This window comes from Brugia malayi, assembly GCF_000002995.4.
Source record: "Brugia malayi strain FR3 genome assembly, contig: Bm_v4_ChrX_scaffold_001, whole genome shotgun sequence".
NCBI lineage: Eukaryota > Metazoa > Nematoda > Chromadorea > Rhabditida > Onchocercidae > Brugia > Brugia malayi.
In genome coordinates, this window is record NW_025062479.1 from 12,615,835 (window position 1) to 12,635,356 (window position 19,522).

Genomic DNA, 19,522 nt, shown 5'->3' on the forward strand with positions numbered 1-19,522 from the left:
ACTCTTTGAAATATTCGACTTGTTGAGTGACAGCAGAAAACATGATCATAGTCCGATGGAACACTTGACAAATACGCCATGCAAGTCAGTGATCATCTTAGAAAATTATCCTAGCAAAGCAGTATATAACTCAAATATCCTTTACCTCGCAATGGCAAAGATTAGAGCAAAATAGAGAATGATGATGATGTCGTATATGTTAGCAAGGCGCGTGGATGCTAACTAAAGGAGAAGTCAATAAAGTTGGAGATAGATGCGTGAAGAATAGGGCTGAGTTCACGTGAGTGACTTGTTGAAGTGATCAATCAACTTGACTTATCAAAGAAAACAAGCTTGAAAGAGGAGAGAGGAAGTCCAAGTCGAAGCGACTGTTAGGAGATGAAACAACGAAAGAGCATTTCAGTTAATTGAAAACTGGAAACGAATTTTACAGCTAAATTCATCTTGTTTTACAATGTACAAAAACTAATTGAGGAATTAGTAATATTGCAATTAAGTAATCCACGGGACAAACCGGGAGTATAAGGTTAAAGACCGGGTCGGAAAACAAGTGGAGTGGAGGTGTGATTATTGAAACATAATGCAAAATTTGCAAGTCAGAAATCTTTTTTGTGACTTGCTGAAGGATGGCTTCTCATCCTGACTCTTACTCTTCTGAAGAATGGGAAGGACCGCATTTACTATGCCGGAAAATTATCTATGTGAAGAATGCAATGATAAATTACTAATTGCAACAGTGTTTATGTTTAAGATAATCAATGTTCGCTCAAATGTATTATATAACTTCGGGCTTTATCTATGAGACAGTTGGTAACATAAATCAGAGCGCTACTGCATGACAACAGTGAGAGGGACAACAATTCCTAATGACAAAAGAAAGCGATTAAAATGTAAACTTTTTTCAGTTTGGAGAAGAAATTATTTTATTGAGCATTTCATTTCCATAACACTTTTGAACTGAAAAATAGTGAAAATTCTGAGGATGGAAATATGATGTATACATATAACATAAAAGGGTCGAATCGCACATCTTCGATTTCTTCGATCTCTTTCCGTTACACCTTTGACGAATCCGGAAAAGAAAAGTTATCTGACGTAATGAGGTCTGTTTGTTTCACTTAGCTACTTTACAGTAAGTGCTCTCTCCCTACACTTTTATTGTTTGTTTTCTGAAGTTTGGAATAAAAAAAATAAAAGGAAAGCGCAATGATGCAGTAGTAAGTTGGGAAGCGAATTGTCTGACGTAATGAGGTCTATTTGTTTCAACTTAGCTAATGTTATCCATATTCACCATTGAACATCTGTTTTTAATTAATTTTAAAATCATTCAACGTCACGACGAAGTGTTCACAGAGTTCCCTGCGATGCGTTCGTTGACGATGTTCTTTGATGCGCAAGAGGGCAACGAAGGAATTCCCTGCAAATCGACCTTGTAGAGACAAATGAATTTTAGACAAATCAAAAATTTTGAAGATGTTGTTTAAAACTAATTTTGTTTCAAAGTTAGGGAACTGACGAGAATTTCCCATTTTTTCATTTCGGACCGATAGGTACAAGTTTTTTCGTTTTGAATGAAATATCTTATTTCCATGAGACCTTGATTCCTATCTCTTTCGATTTCTCATTTTCTTTCTGTTAATTATGGGGGAATCCCCAGCTAAAAGATTAGTTCCAAGCCAATTTTGGCGAGAATCCAATCATTTAATTAATTAACACCGTCTATTAAACCTACTAACCATTAGTGCGCCCATCTACAAGCGCATTTGCAAAAATGAAGTTAATGAAAAAAGCTGTTTTTTTTTTAAAAAAAAAAAACAAACAAATGTCGAAAATTTAAAAATGATGATAAGACTAGAAAGTTTCTAATTTAAATTCGAGTTTTAAAAATTTAAGGGATCAGACATTTCTCTCTCTCCTTTCCTACAAGCCTTAACCTTTCTCGCCTTCTTTCTTCTTCCAGCTCTCCCCTCTTGCACAAGCAGTCTGTTCTTATAATTGAATTGAATCCATTTTAATAATTTACTCTTTGTCGATGCAATGAAAAAGCTTACTTACTTGTTAATTAACAACTGCATTTCATTCCAGCAATTTGAGCCAGCGCTCTGTGCTGCACCTTTACCCACAAACAATGCTTGAGCAATCTGTCTCGTCACTGTCAGGTGTATTGTCCTACATACCCTTACCCTCCCTTCCCAGTTCAGTCTCTTGGTTTTCCCAATCCCAACAAACCAATCATATATCGTTGCGTGCCATTCCACAAGAGCAATATTTTTTTTTTTTTTAGAATAAAAATTGCGCCTGAAAGTGTGACAACTCTAAGTCTCGACATCTCTTCAAAGGCTATTCTGTGCCATTCAATCAGTCATAATAAACAGAGTCTATGTATGAAAATGGAGTAAGCCTAGATTGACCCAAAAAGATCACAGCCAACAATTACAATTCCATCTCACATTTCGTCATGATTCATCCATTTTCTCTATCGCCCTCACTTCTCACTCTGAACACTCTTGCTGGTAAGATCATTTTAATACTAAACCTCATTTCCTTCTCTTACAGCAGTCAAGAACTGTCTTTGACGTTTAATGACGTCCCTGAAAAGAAGATCGTAATTATTACTTCTCACTTCTAATTACCGCTTCCTCCTTCACTAATTATTTTATGTCTTAAGAAATTATTTAAAAGTCCATTTGTCTTAATTTTCTTCTAGGTAAAAAAGCTGAATTATGCATCCAGACATATCCCAATTTACGAATTACGTGTGCTACTGCTTACGAGCGACGTCTTCCACTCAACGAGCATCAATGTGGTGATCTGTGCTTGAAAGTGTCCGCCCGAACATGTCAATACAACAGAATGAGGTCGTCAAGAATTGAACACTTTTACTGTGTTATTTGATAGACTGCGTGAATCGTCAAATTTCATTTGATCAGCAGTTGTTCCAGCAGCAACTTTCAATCAGTCAGCAATTGCTGTTCTGCTTTCTGACTTTCAGTTCAGTCGCGAGGAATGTTCAAAATGATATACAAGCATTAGAAAAGATCCAAGTACTTGTTACCTCCACCAATTTCAATTACTTTTGATTATGAATTGAAAGGGATAATTTGATAACTGACATTGCGAACCATTTTTTTAATGGTTCTAATAAATTCCCAAGTCATAACTGTACCGCACTATAATCTGCATTAATTACCCGGAAGTTCTTCCAGGGAAGAATGTGAATTGTATAGTATTCTGGTTACATTACAACGAAAACATTCTTGGCAAAAAGGTAATTTTCAATTTTTTACTTCTTAGAAATTCTCCAAGGTGGGAAGATAAGTTTGGAGTAAACAGTCACGGTGAGATGTTCAACCTAATCATCCATGACCTCTGACATTACTTCTATCATTTTTATTGAGATTTCCAGAGCAGATCGTTCTGTACTTTTTTTGTTACCATTTTTAATCAATCTACTAATGAATACTGCAGTTCGATTTAAGTGATTATGAGCAGTTCGTATATCATGCATTTTCAGGACGTCGCATTATGACGACGAAAATTGAGATCGTAGGAGAAGACAGAAATTCTACTTCAGTTTATTATCACTATCCTTGTGTGTTTTCTTGCTATCGGCATGCATTGTTACCACTTTGTTATCATTAAGATGAATCATTGCACTGATAACATATTATTCAATAAGAAGCAACGAAAGGGATTGCATTTTAGAAGGAAATCATGCGTACCATCCATAACACCAGCAATTGGCTCCCTCGTACTCCTAAGCGATCATTGTAACTCGGGGCTACCGAGTTACGTAACTGGGGACGTTACTTCCGAGCGGCCAGCACATATTGCACCGAGTGACAAAAAGACTACCAATGTAGGTGAACGGGGAAAGTCCGTGGAGAGAGGCAATAAGTCAATAGTGAATACATCCAAATCGAAAGCATCAGCACTTTACTACTACTCTCCCAGAAACGAACAACAGCATCATTTCCGGGCTGCTGCCGGTCTATCCAACAGTGCATTAGGTATGCTTATCGCCGCTTTTTGATGGTGGTGTCGGTTCTTTTTACACTTTGCTTCCTCTTTAATTATAGAAATGATCATAATTTCGAGATAGATGATAAGAGGCCACAAAAATGGAGAGCTCTACACCTATTATCATAAAAGCAAAAGAGGATGCGATTAAGTTTATATCCTTGAGAAATAAACACAAAATTTTAGAACATATTATTACAAAACATAATCAAATTGTGCACCTGGTTTTTCGACTTATATTGAGCGACCGATGGTGTTCAAGCGATTGACGAGGGCCCAGCAACATTTCAGATAGACATGCCGGATGTATGCCTATATACATGCGCCAATAATAAGGTAACACTTTTTCCATTATTTTAAAGAGACAGATTCTCTGCAATTACCTTTATGATTCACTCTATGACTACAAAACTGCATACAGTAAAATCACATTAATCGAAAAGGTTGCGATTTGGAAATTTCTCTTTCAATTTCGTTTTCTAGCGGAGTAGAGGAAGTCTATTACCAATTAAGTGTCGCAGTGCCCAGTATGACCGGATCAATAAACGGTGCATTTTATTCAATACATCAATTAGTCCAACTGTAAATGCTGACTATATTCCAAATAAGGATGTGGTATATTTCGAAAAGATCTGCATATACGGTAGCAATTTAATACCTACATAATCGATGTGATTGTTGATTCCCAGGATTCAAATATATTTCTAATCCAGCGCTAGAACTTCATATCCACAAAACCTAAGAGTTTGATGAAAACATCAGATTTTAGGTGATTTGAACATTAAAAAGATTTTTTCATAGATCTGGTGCACAGGAACTGCGCAGTCATTTTGCGTCGTGTACCTCAATACATACTTGTCGGACACGCAACCGCTGTGGTCGATGCTTCATCACATAATTACTGTATCGAAATGTGTTTACGATCAATGGAATTAAAAATTCGATAATAACGCCATTTGTGAAGTTGAATTTTTTTACACAGTAACTGAAATTCGCACTAAGTTATAGTGGTTACTTTACTTCTCAAAAATATGTTATCAGGTCTATCTTAATAAATCAGACAACTTCCGTATATTTCGCGATATACTACTAATGACGTGTACAGTTCCAAATCATTATCGTGTCTTGGCAGATGCGAAAATCAAGAGTTGAAATTAAATTTTTGTCGTAAAATATTGATTATTTGTATGTGCAGGAAGTGCTGGGTTTCACGTATCGTTCAGTAATACATTTCCATGAATATACGAGATCGAACTGTATCCTCAATAAAGATTCCGCCAAAACACGTCCTGAATATTTCACCAGCGAGATAGAGCAGAAGTTGGATTATATTGAAGGGATGAATGCTTGATCCGTACGTGGTATGTGACATTGTAACTTCAGAACGAAAGGAATACTTCAATCTATTAAGATGACATCTGATTATTCCAGTTTTATTCCTTGCAGCTATCATTGTCAAATGCACTGCTTCGAAAAAGTCATTTTGCAGATCGGCAAACGTTTATAAAAAGAACCATTTGCGCCGGTACGGTATCTCTATTATCGGATCATATAAATAAAAAAAATAAAAAAAAATTTTTTTATATGCATCAGGTGGAATTAGAGAATTTTCGTTTATTGTCTCGGTGAATTTACCTCAAAATTTTCTTCAAACCATGTAAAACGTATGTTTACGTCACTACCGATGATGACGCATGACCCGTTTGATAAACTGCATCCACAAAAAAGGTGAGGAGCACTTGGTTCAACAATTTTTTATAAGTAGAATTGGCCACGCTTCCACTTCATTCTTTCAGTTACTCTTACTAGTTGAACCAATTGATGGGTATTTTAATGGTAATCGGAGTGACGTGAGAATTGTCTCAACGTGAAATGTTTAGTCAATACTGTCATGTAAACAAATAATTCCGTGAGTAATTAAATATTTCATATAGTAATTAAATATTTCAGCAGTAAATCTAATTAAGCGATATGGATGAAGTGATATCGGACGAGGCAAGGCCTTTTGTTTGCTGTTGTTTATTATACCAAGACATCAGTAACAATTGCACAAGTTAGTTATTAAAGCTGCATGTCAAAAACAATTTTCAAATTACGAAGAACTCTCCGTCGATTTCAAATCCTTCTGACTTATTAATTATTTCACTGCGGCAACATAACTATTAAGTTAATTTTTCACTTCTATCTATCGGAATAAAAAAAAATATAAAATAGTATTTACTCAAATGATTAAATATGGAATGAGCGCTTTTGAAACTATAAGCCTCAAATAACTAATAACGAAAGATCTGTCATCGAAATATGCATTCATTATTCGATAACAACGAATAGGATCAAATCACTAATAAAACCTTTTCTACAGTCCATGCATTCATATATAAGAACTAATTACTCTAAAATGACCGTTGAATTTCGACGAGATGCGAGTTTTGCTTCTTTTCAGCCAAAAGAGATATGCAGAATTTCCTAGAAACCAAAAATATTATTCCGAAGCATCGATGAAATTGAAAGATTTATGGATCATATTTCGTTGCAATTTACGTCATGTCACGTACTTTCTTTTTTTGCTTATATATAGGGTTCACCGATAAATGACGTGGTGAATTTGATGTATGTATATATATATATATATGTGTGTATTTTAATAAATCAGACATACGTATTTCAATTATTCATCGATAAACGTACGATATATGAAGTTGTTAAGAGCATTAGTGTTGAACGTTAATTGAGGAAGGATGATAGCATTGGCATCGGTGCTTCTTCAAGGAGACGTCAAATCTGCTGAAAGTGCTGGAACTCGTAAGTGTTAGTGATATTTATTTCATACGTCAAAAAGACAGCGAACTGATACCATCAAGCCACGGAGATTCCGACGGGTGGATCGGCGGTAAATCCATGATCAATAGGGATAGGGTGTGTTACAATTGTCCACGCTTTTCTCAAATCAAATTATCCCATAACTATTTAATTTCTAATGACTCCCGAGTCTTACACTTATTAATTAGATCTTACCACATCTGTTGAGGTGCGGAATAGATTCATTAGTTATTGTTTATACCGTTCACTGATAAGAAGAACCGATGAAATAAAATGATGAAGTGGAAATGATTGCTGGAAACGTATAAAAATGAATTCATTTTATTTTACTTTATCAGTGATCAGTTTTAATAAAAATGTGCTGAATAGCTGTGTGAGAATTAACTTAATCAGCAGATGGATCAAAATAATTAGGTAAGCAATTAAGCAATTGACATGAGGAATTTTCCACAGGTTGGTTTACTTGCTGTTCATGACTTGTCAATTGCAGTCTGATCTTCTGCGGCATACAATTCCGGAATAGTGTTGCGTGCGTAATTTGTTAAACAGCGTCCAAGATTTTGATAATTGCTTAACTACTAAAGAGCGTATTAATTATCAGAGAGCATAGTATTTGCCCTATCAATCATTCGTCTCAATTGATTTTCAGACTCTTGGATTGATTTGCATTGGGTTTTCCATTGGTTGCTTCCCGAATAATATTGAACTGAAATGTACTCGAAATGTGTGTTCATATTCAATCATTTATTTATGGTAGTATGTATAATCGCGCTCGTACTCGTCTGTACTACTACCCTAACCCTGTTCCACCTGTGCAGTGTAAAGGATGCCTACTATCGGTTTAGTTTTCCTATTTTGATAATGGCTTCTCGATAAACTTTCCTAAATAAGCTAAATAATTAGTAGCATTAGGTTCGCACGTCTGTAAGTAAAGTAAGTACATCAAATTGTGCTGACGTTGGGTATTATTTTGGTTGGGTTGCGTTAACATTCGTAATTCTTGAATGAGATACATAAGCGCACGTTTTCGAGACATGAAAGTAAGCTTACTTAGTGATTTCATCCCTCGATCATATCGTAGATTATAATACTTTAAAATTTGAAGTGCTAAATGTAAAAATAAACAGGTGAACGATCAAGGAAACAAATTTTCTCACTATTTCTTAGCATATATAACAGTTTGGTAGCATCCACAGGGGAGGGCAGAGTCCTAATTTGACATCTACCTGATTACTCATGTAATAACTGAACTGCTTCTACTGCAAGAAGGCGTTTTAATGAACGATCAGTTTATTGATGAAAAGTAAATTTGCTGATATTTTAAAACTGGAAGTTTCGAAAGTTCTTATACTTTTAGGAAAAATTTTATACATTGCTGACATGCGCACTAACATGGTATTGGATTGAATACTGTTCGTTGCGGTCCTATCAACAAAACTCATCTTTCCGTGGGTAACTGAAGTGGTAAGTTCGGTAAAAACCGCAATTTTTGTCATTAAGAAAATTTCCATCATTAAAAGATTAGCAGATAAAAGCACCCAACAAGGTCAGATAGAATGAAAACAGGAAGAAGACAAGAGTGGTTTCTAAAGAAATAAATTAAATTACATTTATGGGAAGCATGACCTTGGAAGATAACTTTAATCAATTAAGTAAGCAAATAAATAACAACAATGATCCTAAATGTTTTGTTGATTTCTCACTTTGGTAGGTTAATTAGATGTCGCGTTTCAAGTGAAATTATGATATTTTATTAATTATCAAATGCAAATTTTAAAGTACGATCAGTTGATTTCAAAGCAATATTAAAATTTGTAGATATTTACAAATGGAACTTACGATGCATACCAACGATGGATTAACAATTAATGTTCCGTTTCCTGGTTACATTTATCTATGATCGATGAATTTATAATAAGTTAATGATGCTTTTCCCAATTTCAACCAATTTTTACGTGTTTAATTCCCTTTCGATACTTCAGATTACCTATGACGTTGATGTGAAAAAGAAGAAAAGAGTACAGTTAAAATACACAAAGAAAATAAAACTTCAGCTTTTCCTCGTAAAATTACTACAAGCCAGCTTCTTGCACTTTGAATTCTTTACCAAACGAAGTTAGCATTTCCAAAACATCAAAAGTAAGAGAAAAGATTTTCATTTAATCATTTAACAGGAAATTTGAGGAACGTTTTTCTATTTAACTATTAAAAAATTTGCTTTAAATAAGAAAGAAATTCTTCGACTCGATTCTTGAAAGGAAAATATTTTCTCATTAAATTGTTGGAATTTAAAGAAAAATTGGAAACAGATTTTTTTTTTTTATTTTGGTTGCCATTTCAAAATGACACATTTATTATAATGAAGTTGCTGCAACTACTGCTTATTGGATATAATTGTCCTTTGACTTTACATAAGCAATCGCCAGCGCGACAGTTAGGTCTTTCTTCTTATCACTTTAATCGTTTCAAATTTTGAAATATTTCAAGAAATTAAAACCATTCTGAGGAAGTGATGGTAACATTGGTGACATTATTGCCCAAGGATGTTTCATCAGAGAAGTTTCTAGTTGGACTCACTTGTATACAAACCTTAAATCATTAGTTTGATGAATTAGTGTGTGCTCTCCATCCTCCAGTTTTAATTTTTAATTCAGTTTTATCTTCATGAAATTTAGAACATTTTCCTTCAATTGAACTGATTGAATTACCAAAAAAACAAATTTGTTACCATAAATATCTTAATGCTAGGAACTATAAAATTGCCTATTACAACATCCCACTGATTAGACTAGATTATATTTGCAATGGAAAGAACCAGTACCTCTTCAGCGAGTAATATATGTCGGCGTTTCCTTGATAATTTCCCTTGGGCTTCTATATGAGAAAATAAAACACAGCAATAGGTAGTACATTATCACAGCACATAAACTTCCTACCAAATGACCCAGTGAGGTACGCAGTGTCATGTCACCATAATCAACTTGGAAAAATTACTCATTCATATAAAATGTAAAGTGGCACCGGATGGAATGTGGTGGTACCAACTGCTGTCATTGTACATATCGTCCATCACAAGCTGAATGGTATACTAACGTTCGGGATCATTTTCCAGTTTTTCCGTGTAGTACATTAATATTGCAAAGATTACAATTCCAAGCACAACAAAAAAGGACTGAAAAGGAAATTTCTTAGAAGAAATTCTTAGGATTCAAGTTACTTTCTTTTTCACAATTATAACAGTTATCTAGAGTTAATAGCTTGCGACTGAAATGGTTCCACAGTTAGACTATCCCGGTGTCACACGATATGACAACCGTCCTACATAAGTAATATCTTTTTTCATTTGTACAAATTGTTGGAAATGAATTTTGATAGCAAAAAATTGAAAAGAAGAAAAAAGAAAGGGCAAAAGTTAACTGGCGGAAGCACGGAATGTCTGAACGAGTATTTGTACGGTGACAGCCTGAACAGTCGTACCGAAAGGATCATGGAAAACGCTTTTCTCTCGAATACACACACTGAAACAATGTTTTTACAATGTCCAGGTAAAAAGTGAGCATTGCGACCTTTAATAACGAAATAGTAAAACCAGAAATGTACTATTTTATGGAGAGTCGCTCACAACTGAATAATTAGCCAAATTTCAATAGATCACTTACAAATGACTGAGTTTAGTGGGTTAGTTAAGGCACTTAAAGACATTCGAACTCGGTATGCTTCGGTGCCGAAAGACTGGTGATTCTCATGCAGAAGTAGAAGATTTAACAAAAAAAAAAGTTTTGAACCAACGAAATCGATGTTGTTAATGCCATCTATTTGGGCAAAATATAAATCTCGTAACTATTTCAAATATAAACTGTAAATTACAAAGGTATTCAATTTGAAAGTCGTATTTAACTGACATAAGCTTTCGCTTTTTCTTTTCCCTTTTTCAATAAAAATGGAAATACAATAATAATAATAACAATAATAATAATAAATAATCTATGGTAGCAGTGTTGGTAAAGGAAAAGCGCTACCCATAGGTATCGCTACCTTAAGTGTTACATCACCAGTAATTAATAAAATAGCTATTATTCAATTATGATTACTGGATTGTATAGAAGCGATCATAACCACAAAAAAAAAAAAAAACCTCACCCTGACTGAAAATTAGGTGGGTTTTCATGCAGAATGATATTATGCTAATCACTATAAAACATATTGATATCGATTATATTGTCTGAAATATGCAAATTGACAATTCGTTAGATTTATTTGAAATAGGTCAGTTGATTACGCAGAATCATTCGTTCTAATCACTTGCATTTGCAAGTGCGCAACAGTAAAGTAACACCCTGTTAATCTAGTATAATTTATCACATATCTCTAAATACGAAATAGTAGCCAAAGGTCAAACTGCTGAAGAGGCTTCTTCACCCAGAAATCAATCAACCATACCTTTGCTGCTTGTGATAAATAAGGTTCATCAAATAATGCCCATACATTACGCCTTACTTTCATCCAAAAAGTTACACGACCTTGAACATAATCCTCTTCCCAGCCAAATTTTTTCACCATACTCTGTTCACGTGCGTCAGGGTCATTATGCTTGTTAAGGTCATTATCTAATGCATCCAAAACTGCCAGCGTTGCTTGAGTATTTCTGCAAATCCTTCGATCGCAAAACCATGTTTTAATTTCGATAATAAATTTGGGAAGTCTTGAACTTCCAAGGAAAATAAGGGTTGCAGCTGTCACCGCTTCTGTTTCACTTACTAAATTAAATTTTTGTGATCTTCCTTCGATACCACTTACTCTTTTTAATGATTGCTTGCATCTTCGGAGATCATTTAGGAAGGCGTTTCTATCATTTAACCTGTATCGCGTGTGTGTCATTCAGCAACAAGGTGAATCTGATTCGAATCCAGACCCTAGTATTCCAGTTCTTCCTCGAAAAGTGGCCGCACACGTCAATGGGATAGTGCAATTTACCCGTGCGGTAATAATTTAATATCTGTAACAAACAATTGTTGAAAAAGTTTAGCAGTAACAATTATTTTTAAGTTTTAATGATCAGACATGTGCTTCGTTACAAAGGATTCGAAGTAGAATATCTACTAAATTCTAAAAAATTTCATTATAAAGATAACATGAAGAAGGAATTTGAAATGCATTACTTACTTCATTAACTTATCACAATCATGGTTAGTTGAGATATTACTTCTACTTAATAAATCATTTTGTTTACTGGTTAAGAAATGAAAATTCTGGACGCAATTAACTGTTTTAAGTTTTAAGTTTGATTTGGACAATTTTAAGGGAATCGAGAAAGGAATAAATAATAGGAGTAAAGTACAGTAAAATGATAAACAATAAAAATAGGAAAATAAAAGATAACAGATTATATATGTTTGTGAACTGATATCATTTTCAGAAATCCGATATAGGTATTCTTATCACGTACAACATGCTGTACACAAAAATAGATATATAAATAGAACACAACTTAATATTTCTTGAGTAATAGAGATTTCAGGTACTTGTTTGGTACTTTACCCACCGATACTTCAAGAAGATAAATATAAAAGAACATTTGATTAAATAGTAAAACTTAATAAGTGATATGAAATCAACCAAATAAAACTCATGAAATATGCGCCTTTTATCGATGAGCACATTTTTACATTCATTTCAAAGTTTTTTAGGGAAAAAAGCATTCAATTTATTTGCCACAGTAAAAAACAAATTCTATATGAAATGAACATATTCGGTTAAAAATAGAAAATAAGTTGGAAACTGTGTCTAAAAAAGGCTTAAATGTGGCCAGTTATTGAAAATGGGACATTTTATTCCATTGTTTAAAGCATACTTGAAAAAAAAAAACAACCAAGTAGCCGGTCAAAGAAGTATTCATTGAGCAATGGATCGAAATTAGTAACTGATAGCGTTAAACGTGAGAGACGTGTAGCCGGAATTTTCTTCATTGTTGCCTGGCACGTTTTATGTTTCATTCCTCCAACGTTCAAGATTACACACTCATCTATGCCAACCACCTGAAGATGTTGTGGCCATGTATTCAAGAAAATCAAGAATTTACAAACGCACATGAAGTGAATCACATGGTGGAAAGTGTGTAAAGATTTTTGATAAGATTAGTAAAGTAAATGAAATCAATCTGATGAGATTACTAATAATACAGTGAAATTAACAAAAACAAAACAAAATTATTTGTGGGACGGAATTCCTTGTAAAAGTATGAGAGACAGTAATGGCAGTCTTTCAGTTGCAAGTAATTCCAACTTTTGTATTTTGGTGACATGCACATTCCTCTCGTATTGCCATTCATGACACGATGAAGGGATGAGAGATCAAAATGATTTCATATAAAACGATAAAGTGTTGAAACAATCAGTTGTCGTTACTTTGACTACGCAGTATCAGTTTGCAGTCATTACTCATACAAATGGAAATTTGTGACAAAGAGAAATGCAAAGACGAAAGAAGTGGAAGATTTCAGTGTCAGTTTTCTGCTACTACCCGAAGTCTACAAGGATTCAGTTGGTGATAACACTTTTATATTATTGTAACTGAAGGCAATGTTTTGTCAGTTGTTCTAATTCTTGGTTTGGTCCATATAACAAACATTACTCGATTTCAATTTTAAAACACTTTAGAAACTAAATTCGTTCGAGAATTATAGATTAAAAAAAATGGAATACGGATAACGATCGAGCCGAGTTTTAAAAGCAAAATAATAATGAAACGAGAAAAAGAGAATAGAATTTCGCAAAAACCGAGGAAAAGGAGAAATGAAGGAAATAAGGGATGGAAGATTTTACGAACACTGACAGGAAATGAAAACTGTTATGAATGCTTGTTAGGAAGTAGCGACAGTTGAATTGACAATAGCGAGATGATAAAGGTGGAATTAAATTGGGCAGAGGGATAAGGTATATTCGAAAACGAACTAATGGAAGAAGGTTCTTTCGAAAACCTGGGAGCTATCAACTTTTTAATGATGTTTATTTCGGTTTCAATTAATTTTTGGAAGGACGTAAATTTTTCCCTAATTTTTTCTTTTTTTGGATAAATAATACGGATTTTAAGCAGATTCGATTTATGATGTTTTCTTGATGACTGACATTACAAGTAAGACATTTTGGTGAGATTGCTTTTGTCTCGTTCATACTGACGATAGATGAGAAGTATCCAGTCATTCGACAAATATACGAAGGTTAAATGATGTCAATGAATCACGACCTTATATCAAGTTGATATCCGACTAAAATAGTCATAGCAGCAATCAAACTAGCATTCAGAAGAAGGAAAGTTATTTCTCGATCTCAATCCAAATCCAAATATTCTTGCATCAAAGGAAATTTTTTCAACAATGATGCAAAATGTCGTGTGAGATCCCGGGTAAAAACCAACCTTCCTGAGGATTCCATAATATACAGATGGATAAACGAATAGAAAATAAACTAATTCATTGTATACACAATTCAATTACTTTTAGTACTCTTTGCTGCAACAATAGCATTTTTTGTTTCATGCGAAAAGATTTATTTTTTGTAAGAAATTTTGTTTTAAATTAGCAGCATGAAATTCAGAATCCTTAGAGAAATAAGTGGTCTTGAAAACCGGTCAGAAAAACTGTTTTTTCTGATGATTTTTTGATGATGAGATCTTTTACCGATTGCTGTTACTTCGAAAGTTAAGCACTGAAATCAAATTATTCAACCTATTCTCCACAAATAAATCCAATGGTCATTAATAATTAGCCAGTTAAAATCGTTCATTCAATTGACATGACTAGGATAACATGAGTTTGGTCATCTGTCGTTGTGATGATCATATCACTTTCAATAAATTTATGGAATGAAAGAACTTATTCAAAACCTTTTATTGAAACCAAAACGAATTCCAAAAAAAGGAAGGAGAAATGTCTTGATCAGAAGTCATATACCATTGTGCTAAGTTAAATTATATCAAAAAAGATTCCGAAGTAACGAGTTAAGTCCAATTATATTAAAAAAAAGGATTAAGTCTTGGCAGTACTTTTTTGGTCACTGATGGAGAAATGTAACAATGACTGTCATTCTCATCGCCCTATCAATCAATTAAACACCCAAACTAATGTTGCAAATTTTGATATTGATCAAATATCAATTCGACATGTATAATAATTCTGATTAATTTTAAGCTACAATTAAAATAACTGTTCTGGGAGAAACACAGCTACAAAACCGTGACATCAGATTAAAAGAAATTATTTAAGATTGGTCCTTTGGAGTATGGCCTGAGACTTGGATCAAAACAATCAGCGCATTCTCGAAGTGAATAAATGTGTGAATCTCTTTCATTCCTACAGTCCTCTCTGTTTCTCTTTGCATACACAATTCACACTTGAAACTGTCAACTTCCAATGTTCCAATGTATTTGACAAAGGCGGAAGTAATCATATTGAAGTGCCAGCAAAAGGAAGTGAAGCGTAGTGAAAAATTTCGTTTAATCTTCAATTCACTGTTTCCATTACAGAAATAGGCAGAGATGTGGGAAGGAAGAAAATGATATTAAACTTATGAAGTGGAATTGCGGAATTATCCAGAAGGCAACGAGGCGGGCATTAACTAAACAATGATCTTATCTGTCATATTATTCAGCTGAACAAAACAGATTTTCCATTTATATATTTTAAAATCAAATCCGATGATTCAGATTTATATTGCTATATTGTTCCGTTTCCGAAAAATTGAATTCCTTGAATCAACAATCCGAAATTTAATATAATATTAAATGTATTGAATTCATTGATTTTATTGAATACACATACATTTTGCCACTGACATACGTTCGTAAACAAATAAATGACCAAATTTAATTCTAACGTTTAACGATGAAATGTATTGAAATTAAATGGCAAAATGCGAAATAACACAAAAATATAAGTCTTGCAACTTATCAAATCAATGATAAATGATGACGAAATATGCCGACATTTTAGTGTGACAATTCATTACGCTATGGGACTGAATTAGAAAAGTGTTGGAGTAAATTGAAATATGTTGAATGACTGAATCAGGCAATTTTCCTCTTTCACTCATAATAAAAAAAAAAAAAAAAAAAAACCAGAACAAAGGGGAAAAGAACAGCTTAACTAGAGACAGGCATCGGAAATTCTAGACTCGAAACATCGCCTTCATCTTCTAACGTCTGCATCCATCCGATGCCCCAAAGGCTTTCAAGATCATATTTGAGTCGCGCTTCACGGGTCATTATGTGTAGTGAGATATCGTCGAACACGTAACACAACCACCGGCCAACTTTCGCTTTTTTCGGTGGCTGCACCTTAAAATTCAAAAATTCTTCTTTCAGGAAGAATCTTAAAGAAAAGGAAAAACGAAAAAGAAAAAACTATAATATGGAATGGTTAGACATATAATATTCATAATAAAGAGCAAACAAAAATAAAACCAGAAATATGCATTTCCTTTATCTTAAACTTACATAAAATTATTCTTTCAATGAAGACAGTAAAAAAAAAAGAAAAAAAAAAACTTAGCAAAACTAATTCCTATTTAAAATATTACAAAACTGTCCCTAAAACTGAGTTCATATTTCACTTTGTGAAAAAAACTGAACCAAGACAGGGATATAGTACAACAAACCTGATTAGTCTTAAGCTTGAAACATTTCCGTACAGCGAGAATCATAGCTTCACCGTGTCTTATGTTATGAGGCGTACAAATAATAACATATCTGTCACGTGTATCAGTTACAGGCACTCTGATGCAAATGATATCTTCAGCGCACTCGGCTCGCAGTATGTTCACAATCTCTTCCACACTTAACGGACTTGATGAAAAATCTTGTTCGAAGTTTAGCAAAGGTTCAAGACGTTGACGTAAACGATCTGCAAAAAGTAAAACAGTTAAAGAAAACTTGAACGCTGTATATATCACCTTGCAGTAAGGCTAAATAGTAAGGCTAAATAAATATTTGTAATGGAACAAAATAAAGAAATCGTTAGCAGTACAATATGAGGAACATAATTTCACTTTTTCGGCTATCAAGAACACATTTGTTTCAAAACATATCATTCGTTTTCAGATGTTAAATCAGTGTTGACTGGCATCGAATTTTAGGTGAAAAGTTAGACAATATATACCTGATTTCGTCATAATCTTGCACGAAGTTTCCAACTCCGTTTCCACCTCAACATACTCCTCAGTATACTGCTCGAAATACTTTTGCATTTCTCGAATTCTTTCTAAATCAATTTGTTTTTCTACCTCGATCGGATATCTTTCGTCGGATCTCAACAGCTGCTCATCTTTTGTATCGGTTAAATGACGCAACACAGTCCTATTTGTGAAATAAAAACTTGCTGATTTATTTCTGATCGACCGTGAAGCAGCGAAAATAAAATGATAATGTGTAATATTGTATGATGAAACGCGACTCAAACAACTGATTTTAGGAAGTGACTGCCATGTCGGCAATCGGATTAGCGTGGATGACAACATTTCGAATTTTCTGTTCTACAACTGGTCGATATTTGGCGTCAACTTTGACTTTTTCCAACTCGTCTAGTATCTCGAACCCGTCTATTACACTGCAAATAATATTGGTTTTGAGAGCTATTATCGCACAAACAAGGAATGAAAGAACGATAGGAATCTTTTGACCCATCTCATAAAAACTTACAGAACAAGTCATTGTGCAAAATAAACATGTTGCAAAAAACAAAGAAACATTAATAAATCTGCACATATCCAAAGTAAAAATTATAAATAAAAGCAAAACAAACCGTCCGAAAACAGTATATTTCAAGTCCAATGTTGGATGTTTTGAGTACGTAATGAAAAATTGTGATCGACTTGTATTTGGTCCGTTACCAGCCATAGACACAACGCCCCTGGCGTCGTGCTATAATGATATATTGGAATTTAAAAACATCCTTTCACTTCTACAACCCAGGAATTAAGTTATTTAGAAAAGATCACAAAAGCTATTACGACGAAAATGAATGATGTCGGCATGAAAGAGAACATATGGAGGACGTGAACAAATGCTGTTTACAGCATGAGCTACATCACAATAAAAAAAATACCTTCAAAGCTGTGTTTAATTCGTCTTCAATTGGTCCGCCCCAGATACTGTCACCTCCTTTGCCTGTACCAGTTGGATCACCAGTTTGTACCATAAAATCTTTGATATTACGATGAAAAATGCAGTTATTGTAATAGCCACTTGCACACAATGCCAAAAAATTCTGCAAATCGGCAATTTTCTGTTAAAAAGAGATAAAATAAGTCTGGCGAATTTAACTTTCCACAGTGTCACTAATGATAGGATCGCAGAATGATTTCGCGTTACTTAACATAATTATATGTAATCATATACAGAGAAAAAGCCGTGTGGTAATCTCAAGTATTCAGTGGAAAACTTGTAATCATTTATGCAACATAGTTACTCGTATCCTTCCTCTTCAAAATATATTTCTTGGAAAAAGAGGACGTGAAACGTAGAAATTGTATGTAATATATCATAATGCCTTTGTAACCAAATAATAATACTTACTTCACACGTTTTCGGGCATAAGTCGCAATACAATTCGATTTTGATATCGCCCAATGTCGTCTGCAACGTGACCGACATACGACTCACTGTGTCACGCTTAACTCGGCCTTATATTCCACCAACTAAATTATATATCAAGAAGCTCTTCCAAGAAATTTTTACGTAACACACATCACAGCGCATCAAGGTGTCTCGGGAACCGACAAACTCTTCAAATCCTTTCAGCAGACAAACCCACGCAGGCCGTGCCGTATTTCATCCGAGAGTTGAAGTTTGGTTTTGTGCTCTTTAGTTCTGTACCTTGCTACTGGTGCAGGTGCCTGAGGTAGTCTCGTCGATAAAGGATGTAACGGAGACCTTCGGACTCAGGTGTGGGTGAACTGAACTACTACTGGGATATGGTTGATTGAGACGGTCTCGATATTTCGCTTCCCAATTATCCATAAATTAATGTCAGTTATTCTCTGCTTCGCTTGTTTTCACCCTTCTCTCTTGACAATACTTATCCCTACCTCACTTCATTAAAATGTTTTAACTCCCTTCATCAGCTGCACTACTACTTAATTCCTTCCATCTTCAACAGTCTTCACTTCTCCGTCTTCAGGAATACTTGCCATCATTTTCCTGAGAGAGTTTCTTTTTATCCAGAAGTTGTAATTCTCTGAATGATTCATTTTTATTTCAGTGAGGGGAGATCAAGACGGATCTATCATCATTATCGCAGATGCACTTCATGTTGACCGTTATAAATATTTTTAAAAACCCAAAAAGAAAAATGCTCCTCATACACGTCGATTTCAGCCGTAATTTTTAAAGTACTTAGTAAGATGAAGCAAATCCACCTTACAGACAGGAGTATATCGATGTAAACATGAATTGAAAACATAAAGCTTAATACTCCTCTAGAAATAATTCCAAATATATGTGAAATTTTCAACTTCCCATTGAATAGGTTCTGAAGTTACTAAATTCGGATTATAATTTAACATATTAACCGTATCTGTCACACTTCATATTTCTGAAGTTTAGTTGAAATATTTCGCTTCACTTTGCTTTATATTTTCTCTGATATAAGTACAAATATGGATGTCAGTGCATATATATGCTGGTTACCTTA

At 34.1% G+C, this 19,522-nt stretch overlaps 4 protein-coding genes across 4 annotated transcripts; 3 read left to right on the top strand and 1 right to left on the bottom strand.

Annotated features, from left to right (window-relative positions):
- Positions 1–2,458: 2,458 nt before the first annotated feature.
- Positions 2,459–4,289, top strand: Bm17982 (Uncharacterized protein; the record flags this gene model as incomplete). Its single annotated transcript, XM_001897557.2, has 4 exons — positions 2,459–2,513; positions 2,708–2,858; positions 3,706–4,010; positions 4,207–4,289. 4 exons carry the CDS (start codon positions 2,459–2,461, stop codon positions 4,287–4,289), a joined length of 594 nt encoding a protein of 197 aa, XP_001897592.2.
- A 3,309-nt stretch (positions 4,290–7,598) lies between these two features.
- Positions 7,599–8,740, top strand: Bm189 (Uncharacterized protein; the record flags this gene model as incomplete). The annotated part of the gene is made up of 3 exons (XM_043074636.1): positions 7,599–7,679; positions 8,198–8,292; positions 8,659–8,740. 3 exons carry the CDS (start codon positions 7,599–7,601, stop codon positions 8,738–8,740), a joined length of 258 nt encoding a protein of 85 aa, XP_042930570.1.
- Positions 8,741–9,864: 1,124 nt separating this feature from the next.
- Positions 9,865–12,423, top strand: Bm1138 (Uncharacterized protein; the record flags this gene model as incomplete). Its single annotated transcript, XM_043074637.1, has 3 exons — positions 9,865–9,923; positions 11,766–11,821; positions 12,359–12,423. 3 exons carry the CDS (start codon positions 9,865–9,867, stop codon positions 12,421–12,423), a joined length of 180 nt encoding a protein of 59 aa, XP_042930571.1.
- Positions 12,424–15,975: 3,552 nt separating this feature from the next.
- Positions 15,976–18,483, bottom strand: Bma-cyn-10 (Uncharacterized protein; the record flags this gene model as incomplete). The annotated part of the gene is made up of 7 exons (XM_001897554.2): positions 15,976–16,170; positions 16,491–16,735; positions 16,991–17,147; positions 17,311–17,437; positions 17,633–17,751; positions 17,936–18,097; positions 18,406–18,483. The coding sequence occupies 7 exons, from the start codon at positions 18,481–18,483 to the stop codon at positions 15,976–15,978; spliced, it is 1,083 nt and encodes a 360-aa protein (XP_001897589.2).
- Positions 18,484–19,522: the final 1,039 nt, after the last annotated feature.